Genomic DNA, 12,960 nt, shown 5'->3' with positions numbered 1-12,960 from the left:
ACTGCGCAAAGCAATTTGTTCAACTCGAAACAGGTTAACAGATGTATTGGTATTCATTTGCATAAGGTTAATTTCTAACCGACGCAGCTCAATTATCAAGATTACAAGGGGGTTGCTCAACAAGTTTACGAGAGGATTGCCTAACATGATTATAAGGGGTTGTTTAACAAGATTACATGAGATTATTACCTTACGAGATTACACGAGGGGATTAGCTAACATGGTTACATGAGGTGATTACAACATTACATGGGAAATTGCCTATCAAGGGTTACACGAGCCTAACAAGATAACTTGATACAAGTACTAAATAAGTTACACGAGGTGATAACTTACAAAATTTCACTAGGGGATTGGCGGGGGGGATTCCGTATCAAGAGTACACTAGGGGATTGTACAACAAGGCTACTCATGGGGGGTTGCCTTTCAAAGTTACACGGGATGGGGGAAATTGTCTAACGAGGTTACACTAGTGGATCACCCCTCATACTCAACAAGATTCCAGGATTTCTAAGTATTTAAATTAAGGATTTCCTAACAAGTTTTAAAGAAACTATGTTGACAGAAATGAGTCCTTAATGTTTCAATACAACCCCAAATATATTTTTCTCTCTTTCTTGCAACAGAATATATGTCCAGTGAATCATAATAAGATATCAATATATTTTCTTTTGAATACATATATTTCAACTTCCTACATCTTGGAGATAATTATACTTGTCAATTATTTTTGGAAATATTAAGACCATGTTAGCAAAAACTATTTTGTTATTACAGCAATGATTCATTAATTCACTTTAATGTCTTACTGATGTATGTTTAATGGGATAATTAATATTTTGATGTAATAAAGTATATCGAACTCCAATGTAAATTCAAAAAGGTTGAAATCCATAAAAACTGACAAAATAAAACGTAAGACTATATCACATAACGGAACAAATGGGAAACAACTGAAACAGGTGTAATGTCACATAGGTCAACATTAACAATGCATTATCCTCATCAGGTACCCTAGTCTTATAAAACTATAATAACACGAACTGGGGCACGATACCCGATAAATTCTCTTTATGTTTTGTATATATTAAAGTAAAAAAATTATGATAGCTCCATCTTCTATATGTCGTAACTACAATACCCTTCCCTTTTCACGAATGTGACCTACCGAATTAGACTATTTACCGGATTTGTAATAACATAAGCAACACGACGGGTGCCACATGTGGAGCAGGATCTGCTTACCCTTCCGGAGCACCTGAGATCACCCCCAGTTTTTGGTGGGGTTCGTGTTGCTTAGTCTTTAGTTTTCCATGTTGTGTCTTGTTTACTATTATTTGTCTTTTTATTTTTTAGCTTTGGCGTTGTCAGTTTATTTTAGTTTGACTGTCCCTCTGGTATCTTTCGCCCCTCTTCTATATTCTATTTTAATCTAGAAGATGTTGAATATTCCTTTCTTTTTTCTTTAAACAAAACTACACATGTTGCCAAATAAAAAAAAACCCTTCGAATTGAGTACAGCCGTGACATAGTAATAAAAATCAATTATGATTTAGCTTCATCTTGTATATTCTATTTTGATCTAGAAGATGTTGAATATTCCTTTCTATTTTCTTTAAACAAAACTACATATGTTGCCAAATAAAAAAGACAGTCGAAATTAGTACACCCGTTGAAATAGTAATAAAAAAACCGTCGAAATGAGTATAGCCGTGACATAGTAATAAAAAACCGTCAAAATGAGTACAGCCGTGACATAGTAATAAAAAAAAAACGTCGAAATGAGTACAGCCGTGACCATGGTGACATAGTAATAATATCAGAACTAGTGGTACCAGCAGTACATCTTAATTCTGTCAAAAAACTAAACTTAAAAAATATAACAAAAACAAGGAAAGTTGGATTTGTACAAAATATCTATACTGATGACCATAACACAATTTTATAGATTGCCCTTTATTGACTTTAAGCACCAAAACCGTACTAAGCGATAGTATTGGTAGGAAATCTAAAATAAAGAGATATGATATGATTGCCAATGAGACACATATTCACTATAGACCAAATAGTGTAGATATATTAAGCAACTATGGGTCATGGACATGACAATGAAAACAATTCAAACCAGAAAACGAACTGATTTATGTACAAAACATAAAAAATAAACATAATATACAACAACAACGACAACCCTGGAATTAAGGCTTTTTGTAATCCGTTCAATTCAGTTAACAGTTGTGATTTTTCGACTCTGTACAATGAACTACCACACTATCTTATCAAACAGAAGTTCTCTTATTAAATCAAATGGTCTTTAGAAAAATCGGCTGGCAGATTTATCAGATTCATATAAAGTTTTCTTTTGTAATGAAAAGGGAAATATGCTAAATATACTTACTGGAACTGTGATGATGAGATGATTAAAGATTTACATTTTTTTCCTTGACAACATCTATAGACGTTTCGGTGTAGAAATTAGGATGTGATATCTAGTAAGTAATATGTTTTGTACAGGTATAGCAAAACTTCCAAACCAAATATTTATATTTATTAAATAATTTAATAAAGGTGAAGTAATTTGTGGTAACAATATCCTTTACTTGATAATTTACTAGTGATACATGGGTTTGGTTCATTTAAAATCCATAACGTGATAACAGACACGTGCATAGCGAACTCCAAAAGATGGAACCAAAGGAACATAAAAAAAAAGCATTAGAGAAAGGACCTAATTGTTGATAGTTATATTGTGACCTATAGTCAACAGATCTATCATTGTTCAGGAGTACCTTATTTGTTAAAAAGAAAGGAAGATACCAATTGGATAATAAACAAAATAAGTAAAACAATACAGACAACACATTGGGTAAAATATGCAACGAGAAGACAAGTACGAAACACTACACAGAAAAACTAAATATTGAGCGCAAATAGATTCAAAGCCATTTTGGACACCCTGTTCCCTAGATCTGTTGTATACAATACTTGAGATCGTATGTACATTATGTACTGTACTTGATATAGGAATGAAATAAACAAGCGATCCATTGTAACCGGTAAATCACAAATTGTTCTTGAGAATGAAGATGCTTTGTGTACAAAAACGTTAATAATGGATTGAACCAGTTAACAAAACACATATTCCGAACATAAGACAAAAAGTATTCAACAGCTCAAAAGAAATTAAGAACTTTGTTTGCCTTCTGGTTCTTTTTATTTATGCCAACGCCGTAGCGGCGGGGCATTAAGTTTTACCCTTGTCCGTCTGTACGTCCGTCCGTACGTCCGTACGTCCCAAAATTGGTTTCCGTTCTCTAACTTTAGTTTGCCTCAACCAAATGGTAGGAAACTTATACACAATGCTTATTACCACAAAACACAGTTCAAGTTTGAATTTGGGAAGCGTCACTTTCACCTTTCTAGAGTTATGCCCTTTACAAAAGGAAAAATTGCTGAATTTTTCATTTCCATTCTCTAATTTAAGTTTGCCTCAACCAGATGTTATGAAACTTATACGCAATGCTTATTACCATTTAACTCAGATCAAGTACGAATTTGGGTAGCGTCACTTTTACCGTTCTTGAGTTATGTCCCTTTATGTTATATGCAAGCGTGGGCATCATCTGTGTTCCATGGACACATTCCCTATTTATTTTAAAATAAACTGCAATAATTGACGCTTGATTCTATAAATTTTCAATGAATCACGATTTTATTACAGAAAGTCAAGTGAGAGAAAGTCGTAAGATTCAAAGTTATTTTGGACACCTCGTTCCAAAAAATAAATGGGAATCTGTTTCATTCAATACTCGTGATCAAATGTACATAATGCACTGTAGGTGATATAAGAATGAATTATACAAGTGATTCAAAGGGCTTTCTTAAGATACATTTCCTCATACAGGAAACTCGTATGATGTATATTACTGTGTCCTTGAGTAACATACATGGATATATAATAAATGAGATATACGTTCATATAAAAGGAGAATTATGACTTGAGTGAGGTAAGTTTATATTATCCTTATCCATTAGAGCATCTTTCATAGAGCATTGGCAACAACATATTCTATCTCACACCACGTGGTCATATAATTCACTAAATGTTTATATTAATGTGTCAAATTTAATCATTTGTATACTAAACTGAATATGTCAAATACGAAGGTTCGCCAAATGACGCAGAATACTAATTCACCGGTATATTCGTATGAAGCAATACTTTTATCATAAAATTATCATAATCTGTGATTGAGGCGAGACTTCAAAACATGTCCATTCGTGCTATTTATTCAAATTATAGATATAAAGTTTACTGAAAAACCAAACATTCTAACCTTCCAGATTATGACAGTCATGCACTCTTATAGATAGGTTAATGGCTGAACATTCAGTGGCTAATTAAATGCATATTCAGAACGAGAACATAATAATGTCATATGAATATGAACCCTGTTTTGTACAAGAACGGCACGCTGAGTGGTATATTTTTAATGTGCTCGTTCACAAGAGAGCAGGAAGATACCAAAGGAATATTCAAACTCATAAATTGAGGACAAGCTGACAACGCAATAGCAAAAAAAAAAAAGACGACCGAAAGATAAATAACATATACCAAACATAAAAGCACAAGACGACCGAAAGATGAACAACAGTATACCAAACATAAAAGCACAAGACGACCGAAAGATGAACAACAGTATACCAAACATAAAAGACAAAACGACCGAAAGATGAACAATAGTATACCAAACATAAAAGCACAAGACGACCGAAAGATGAACAACAGTATACCAAACATAAAAGACAAGACGACCGAAAGATGAACAACAGTATACCAAACATAAAAGACAAGACGACCGAAAGATGAACAGTATACCAAAAAAAAAGACAAGACGACCGAAAGATGAACAACAGTATACCAAACATAAAAGACAATATAAGAAAGAAGATGTGGTATGATTGCCAATGAGACAACTCTCCACAAGAGAACAAATGACACAGAAATTAACAACTATAGGTCACCGTACGACCTTCAGCAATGAGCCCATACCGCACAGTCAGCTATAAAAGGCCCCGAAATGACAATGTAAAACAATTCAAACGAGAAAACTAACGGCCTAATTTATGTAAAAAAAATGAACGAAAAACAAATATGTAACACATAAACAAACGACAACCACTGAATTACAGGCTCCTGACTTGGGACAGGCACATACATACATAATGTGGCGGGTTAGACATGTTAGCGGGATCCCAACCCTCCCCCTAAACTGGGACAGTGGTGTAACAGTACAACATAAGAACGAACTATAAAAATCAGTTGAAAGAGGCTTAGCTCATCAGATGGATAAAAATACAAATACTACAAATACAAGTGGACGTGGCCGGGTACTTGTACATCCAAACAACAAAAAGACACTAAGTACAGATCTGAGAGTACTCGCAGTTACTGACAGCTAGTTTAAAGCCACTAACAACTAATAAAAAAAAATCATGCATCTAAGACTAAATTATCAATCCGTATACATCCAATATCCAATGGATTTAGTGTAAAGACGTCATAAACAGTCGGAGAAAAAAATGACAATGCCAAGATACAGGAATCGACAGATTGTAGATCCATGAATGTGTATATGTATATAACAATAATATTTAGTTTGCTTTTAATTTACTGATAACAAAATCAATATTAGTACCAATAAAAACAATATTAAATGATCTAATTACAGTGTTGAATTGGTAACCTTTTAGAATAAGTTTATTTAAAGGATCGATAAGTTTACCAGGATCGTTTCTAAATTTCCGGGCACGGTAAACAATATTGCCGTAAAAATGAAGATGTGCAATCCCGTTTGAAATAAGTTTTCTACAGGTACAACCAAACTTCAAAACCAAATCTTTATATCTGTGGAAGAATTTAGTAAAGGATTTAAGTAATTTGTCGTAACGAAATCCCTGGCTTAATAATTTACCAGTAATACATAGATTACGTTCGTTAAAATCAAAAACGTCACAACAGACACGGGCATAGCGAACGAGTTGTGAAATATAAACACCGTAAGATGGTGCCAAAGGAACATCACCATCCAAAAAGGGAAAATTAACAATAGGGAACGAAAAATCGTCCCTTTTCTCGTAAATTTTAGTTTGGAGTTTCCCGTGTAAAACCGAAATATCTAAATCTAAGAAAGGACAGTTGTTACCGTTTAAATTTGATTTATTTAAAGTAATGACCTTTGGGTAAATTTCGGCAGTATATTGAGAAAATTCTTGATTATTTAACGAAAAAATATCATCAATATAACAGTGTGGGGTGGAATTTATCAATTTAATTATCAAGACAACCGAAAGATGACCAACATTACACCAAACAAAAAACACAAGACGACCAAAAGATAAACAACAGTATACCAAACATAAAAGCACAAGACGACCGAAAGACAAACAACAGTATACCAAACATATTAGACTGATTGAAAACACGAATCCCACCAAAAACCGGCGGTGATTGCAGGTGCTTCAGAAGTGTAAGCAGATCCTGCTCCACATGACGCATGTAGTAGTGCTCATGTTAGTACAAACCCAAAGAATAGTCTAACTCGGCTAGTCAATCATGGAAAAGAAAACTGGATTGAAGTTACAATTGCAACATACTCTTCGTTTGAATTATTTATTGAAAGGACATCAACGATATAGCCGAACGTTAAGCTAGAGGATAATGCTAGGTTATGCTTCTGTTACGGGCCCTTACAGTCTTTGATCATACTCCGAAATGACGCATGTTTAGCAGAGAGGTTGTAGCTATATATATGTACGTCAAGACTGATTGGAACCGGTCGGATGAGTACGATACAACGAAAACAAGGTGGTTATGTACTCTAATGATTGATTGATTGGTGTTTAACGCCACTTTCAACACTATTGTGCATTTTCGTGGCGGTCAGTTTTTATTGGTGGAGGAAGCCGGAGTGCCCGGAGAGAACCACCGACCTTCTGTAGGAAAACTGACAATTCTTGTCAATTAAGATTGGAGTCGAGAGCACCTGCCCCGTGCGGGATTCGAACTCACAACCTCAGTGTTGACTGGCTACAGTAGTTCGACAACTTAGACCATTCGGCCGCCGAGGCCCCCGTTATGTACTCTAATATTATCTGGCATGCATTGTGTGTGTAAGCTGTATGCGCAAGATTGGCATTTAAATAAATATCAATATTCTCTATTATAGGTAAAGTACACTTTTCTTCTTCTTAAATGATTAGCTGAACATCTTTATAATATTTGCATCAATTAGATGAGAGATAATGGTAACATTTGTGATAATTTGTGACATGTATGTGTTAAGGAGATGTGGTATGATTGCCAATGAGACAAACATCTATCCGAGACAAAATGACGTAGATGTTAGCTACTATATATATATGTCACCGTACAGCCTTCCACAATTATCAAAACCAATACTGCATAACAAGCTTATAAAGGCTTCAACATGACAAAATATATAACAATTCAAACAGGAAATCAAACGCCCTGATTTAAGTAAAAAAAAAAAACCAGCGAAAAACATATCTGATATACAAAACAAACGACCACCACGTGTATGTTTCATAATTTGAAGGATTATAATTTAGAGGAAATCAAGCATATCTGAAAGTGAATCTGAAGGTATCATCATGGAATACACATGTTTAGACGATTATGTGTTTTTTTAGGTAACATGTATTAGAATACGTAGCCGCAGAAAAACACCCCAAGCATATAAAGAATATCAATTTGCACATCAATCCATTAACACAACAACTAATATAGGTAAACATAGCCAGTTTGTTATCATGTCTGTTTAGAAATATGATTTATTTAGACTGCACCTTTCATTTGTAGTACATGCGTTGAAACAATGACAGATATATTATCAAGTGGGTTACAAGCAACATTTAGGGACTGTGACCGTGCACAATATGGTATCTTACATAACAAAGCATTAGACCACAACGGAAAATATATTGACATCCAGAAATCCACACAGGACCAGCGTGTAGGAAAAAGTATTTTAAACGTGCCGACAGTAAATATCATCGATGAGAACGTTCCTAGCTATACACCTAAATCTGAAACAACTACAAATGAATTGTGTCATGGTGTAGAGATATCAAGTGAAGAGTGTGAAAATGAGGACGAGAACATGACAACTGATCCTCTACACGAAGGTTGTAGCGGGAATTTAAGAAAAGGTTATGATGCGTTTGAAGACTTCTGTTTAAGGTTTTGGTGGAAATCTATCAAATCGTTCGATCGTGAAGAATATCGGAACATCTTCCGGGCACATACGTTGGTAACAGCAGTACTTTGTATTTCGTTCTTCTATTATGATATAGTATCTGATACTTTGTTGGCTATACAGTATTACAATGACGGTAATTTTAGAGCTTTTATATTTACTACAGCGTTTATTGCCCTTCCACTTTTTGTTGTCAACGTAATGAATATCTATCTTATTATAAACAGAAAACATTGTTCGTGGGAGGATTCCAAACAATTCTTTATATCAAATGGAAAACAAATTAAAATAACACAATGCATTAAAGCAAACGAAAAAACAAAAGAAATAAACGCACAACGAAAGTTCAAGGTCAAAAATGAAAATAATAATGTTGAGGAGGACGAGTCGAGAGAAGCTGATGATGATGGCAATGTTTCTGGACCATTAGCAAAGACATTAAGATGTCTCGTTTCGTTTCCATTACTCTCTGGTACCGTAGACAGAACCTTTACACATATTTATCATGGAATAAAGAGCAGGTCAAAATTCACAAATGATGAGATGCGCAAAAAACACTACACATACAGTTTGGAAAACAATGCAGCCGAAACAAGATTGAAAATTATTGAGGCTTTTATGGAGGCAACCCCGCAGCTAATGCTTCAGATATATTTTACTTTGACAGCACCAGTAGATGAAGATATCAGTACACAAATGTTTCGTGCAGCATCAATGCTCGGATCCTGGATAAGTGTAACAGCTTCAGTTCTAGCTTATACAAACGCTATGTATGATCTAACTGAAAACAAAGTATCAGTGGTATACAGATTTCTGCGATTTGTCCAAACTGCATCTGGAATTGGATTAAGAATAGTGCTTATTCCAATATTCACTGTAGAATTCAGTTACTATGTAATTGTAATTGTATTCTCTCATTGGTTGCTTATGGTAGTCACTCTGTTGTACAGAGAATGTACACGTAAATCCTCAAGGATAAAGAGTCAAAGAAAAGCAGTCTTTCTTTCTATTTTCAGCTACAGGAGTGTTATTTTAATTTTCACGTCTGCGACTACTGCAAAACGCCACCTTGAATCCATTAGAGGAGAAATGCTGTATAATTTTCTTGTTTATGCTGAAAATTTAACCATGTTTGCTCTTTGGATCAGTACAACTTTGATAACTGGACTCTATTACAATGTAATCATAAGATTTATAGCAACATTAGAAGGTTTGAGAGTAGGGTCATTTTTAATTAGACACTTGTACAAATGTATGTGTGCAAAACAAAAATTGGGAAATGATCTTTGACATCTGTATCTTACATATATAACAATCTTCGAGAATACCATTAAAGTGTTATTTTATGATAAAAGAGATGATTTTTCATTTCCTATTGTTAATCATAAATTTTTAGATGATGACGTTCCCTTGTCACCATCTTATGGTGTTTATATATCTCAACTTGTACGATTCGCTGGTGTATGTAACAACGTATGAGATTTTAGCGAAAGAAATCTATATATTACTAAAAATTATTACACCAGGGTTTTCGATATCACAAACTAGTCAAAACATTTACTAAATTTTATCATCGGTACAAGGACATCATTCGGAAATATAAATCAACATGCAGACATCTTTACGGTTAAGGTATTTCACATCCGATCTTTTATGGTAATATTCTTTACAAAGCACAAAAATGTCGGCATTCACCTCAAAAGCTAACAAAACCTTTAAACAGACTTATTAAGAAGGGATATAGTTACGATACTGTTGTCAGGTCATTAAAGATGGCATATTTTGGCTTCAATATTGATTCACTTATAGGGTCTTTGCATCGGAAATAAACACATTTATTCTAAAACCAGTTGTTGGCATGATACGGGTTATGTTCTTCTCATATATTTTATGATCGTATGATACTCAACCCCTAACGGGAGGGATTGTGCTTAATATTCATATGATGAAGACATAATCTTTCAATCAGTTTAATTGAGGTCTGGAGCTGGCATGTCAGTAACTACTAGTAGTCCTTTGTTAATTTATGTATCATTATCGTTTTGTTTAGTTTCTTTTGTTACCTTTTCTGACATCTGACTAGGACTTCTTTTAAACTGGGTTTTACTGTGCGTATTGCTGTGTGTTTTTTCTACATTGGCTAGAGGTATAGGGGCAGGGATGAGATCTCAAAAAACATGTTAATCCCCGCCGCATTTTAGCGCCTGTCCCATGTCAGGAGCCTCTCGCCTTTGTTAGTCTTGTAAGATTTTTAATTTTAGTTTCTTTTATATATTTCGGAGCTTAGTATGAATTCCATTATCACTGAACTAGTACACATTTTTTATTTAGGCGCCAGCTGTAGCACGCCTTCGGGTGCGGGATTTTCTCGCTGTATTGAAGACCCACTGGTGGCCTTCGGCTGTTTACCGCTCTTTGGTCGGATTGTTGCTCTTTGACACATTCCCCATTTCCATTCTCAATTTTATATTCGTTTTCATTTAAGTATAATACTGCATAAATTACCAGTTTATAACCATACTATTTCACGTACATCATTTTTATTAGGTTAACGCGTGTAGGTGTATATTCCGTATTTTTTATATTATCTATCTTTCCTTGTTTTGTTATTGATATGGGCTTATTATCATTATTTATTTCTATTATTATTTATTTCTTTTATATCATTTATTCATATCATTATGGCTTTTATTTTTTGCTAAGGTTGCTTTTCCGAATATTTTGAATCTCCATACATAATCAAGAAAGTGTTTTCGATGAGACAAACATTCTTTTCCGATTAGAACATTACAGAATGCGACTTATCGCAGAAAATTTTTCAGACGGAGAGGAAACTGTTTGTCTGTGCGGAGCACATTAACAAATACTTGATTTTGAGTTGGTTTCGTGTTCTTCAATTTTTGGCGATTCTATGTAATGTATTGTCATTCTAGTTTATCCGTTTCCTCAATCTTTTTTGGCATATATTGTGGTGTATTATACATTTGAATACTCTTTAGTTACTATATTTTTAAACAATCAATTCTTATACAGATATAAAAAAATAGTCATCTTAGTCTTAAATACATGATTTTTTTTATTTAAGGAATGACTGTAATATTTTTTGTCTATTCGAAATAACATAAAAAATGTGGTGCACACTGAATAACCCGCATAGCGGGTTATTTAAAGTGTACACCACATTTTTGGTGTTATTTCGAATAGACAGAAAACATATTACAGTCAGTCCTTATAATTTAATTCTAAATTCCATTTTTAAAAAGCCAAGTAAATCTTTAAATAACGTCGATGACGTCCCGTTCACATGACAAAATTATGTCTATGAGCTGATCAGCCAATCAGAAGACGAGTTACATCGAAAATAAAATTATTAGTTGTTACTGGCTTTGAACTAGCTGTCAGTAACTGCGAATACTCTCAGATGTGTACTTAGTATCTTTTTTGTTGTGATGGATGGGGGATGGATATATACCCTGCCACGTCCTTTCTGTGTTTTTGTTTGATGTTTTTCTTTGTATCGACATATGTCTGATGAGTTAAGCCCTTTTTAACTATTTTTTTATAGTTTGTTCTTAAGTTATGCTCTTACACCACTGTCCCAGGTTAGGTGAAGGGTTGAGCGCTCACAAACATGTTTAACCGCGCCACATTCTTTATGTGCCTGTTATATTTTTTTTCATAAATTGTTTTGTTATTAACTAGGTCGTTAGTTTTCATGTCGGAGCCTTTTACAGCCAACTATACGATATGTTTGTTTGTCATTGATGTACGATTGCCTATAACTGCTTGCATCCATTTTATTTGAACTTCGTTGAATTGTTGACAATTATACCACATATCTTTTTTTATAATCATCAACATAGGTTTTAAATCTTGCTTGATTTATGACGTTCAGATTTAAGAATACGAATTAGATATTGTTGAACTAATTTTAATAAAATGCTGCTAGCAATGTTGATCTTATCATTTTTGATATCATTGAACAGGAAAAAAGAGGCGAAAGATACCGTTAGGGACATTCAAACTTATATGTCGACAATTAACTAACAACGCCATTGCTAAAAAAGAAAAAGACACACAACATTACACAAAACACAACATAGTAAACTAAAAACTGAGCATTACAAACCCCACCAAAAACTGGAGATGATCTCAGGTGCTCCGGAAGGGTAAGCAGATTCTGCTGTATTTCCCAGATACAGTTAAGTATACTTCACATTTTGACCTCGATGCTCGTTTGAGACCAAAACTGAGGGTGACCCCACCAAAAACTGGAGATGATCTCAGTTGCTCCGGACGGATAAGCAGATCAGGCTGTATTCCCCTGATACAGTTACGTCTGCTTAATGTTTTGACCTCGATGATCGTTTAAGACCAAATTTAAAACTTGTGGAATAATCAATGGCTTTATATATAATGAACTTCTCGTTAAATGCTGCATGTTGAATGTATTTCTAAAGAATATGATAGCATAGATTTTTTCCCTCTTATGTTTATTTTCTGATAGATAACCAATTGCTATTGAAGATGAGTATAAAATCGAAGGTTTCAGGATAGCCATCATGACTTCGTTACCGTCATGGAATGCTTGAGTCCTAAATAATCACGGTGATACAGTCACATTCAAGTAGGTCTCGACACATTTATGATTTACAACAGAACCCCACTAGTGAGAAAAGCA

The 12,960-nt window shown here is 34.2% G+C and overlaps 1 protein-coding gene across 1 annotated transcript; it reads left to right on the top strand.

The window, feature by feature from the left end:
- Positions 1-3,938: 3,938 nt before the first annotated feature.
- Positions 3,939-12,231, top strand: LOC127732424 (uncharacterized). Its single transcript, XM_052241453.1, has 2 exons — positions 3,939-4,007; positions 7,883-12,231. The coding sequence occupies exon 2, from the start codon at positions 7,899-7,901 to the stop codon at positions 9,567-9,569; it is 1,671 nt and encodes a 556-aa protein (XP_052097413.1). The 5' UTR covers positions 3,939-4,007; positions 7,883-7,898; the 3' UTR covers positions 9,570-12,231.
- The last annotated feature ends 729 nt before the right edge of the window (positions 12,232-12,960 follow it).

This window comes from Mytilus californianus, unplaced genomic scaffold (assembly GCF_021869535.1).
Source record: "Mytilus californianus isolate M0D057914Y unplaced genomic scaffold, xbMytCali1.0.p SCAF_24, whole genome shotgun sequence".
Classification (NCBI taxonomy): domain Eukaryota; kingdom Metazoa; phylum Mollusca; class Bivalvia; order Mytilida; family Mytilidae; genus Mytilus; species Mytilus californianus.
Note: the sequence above shows the minus strand (reverse complement) of the source record. Positions and strands in the feature narration are given on the sequence as shown.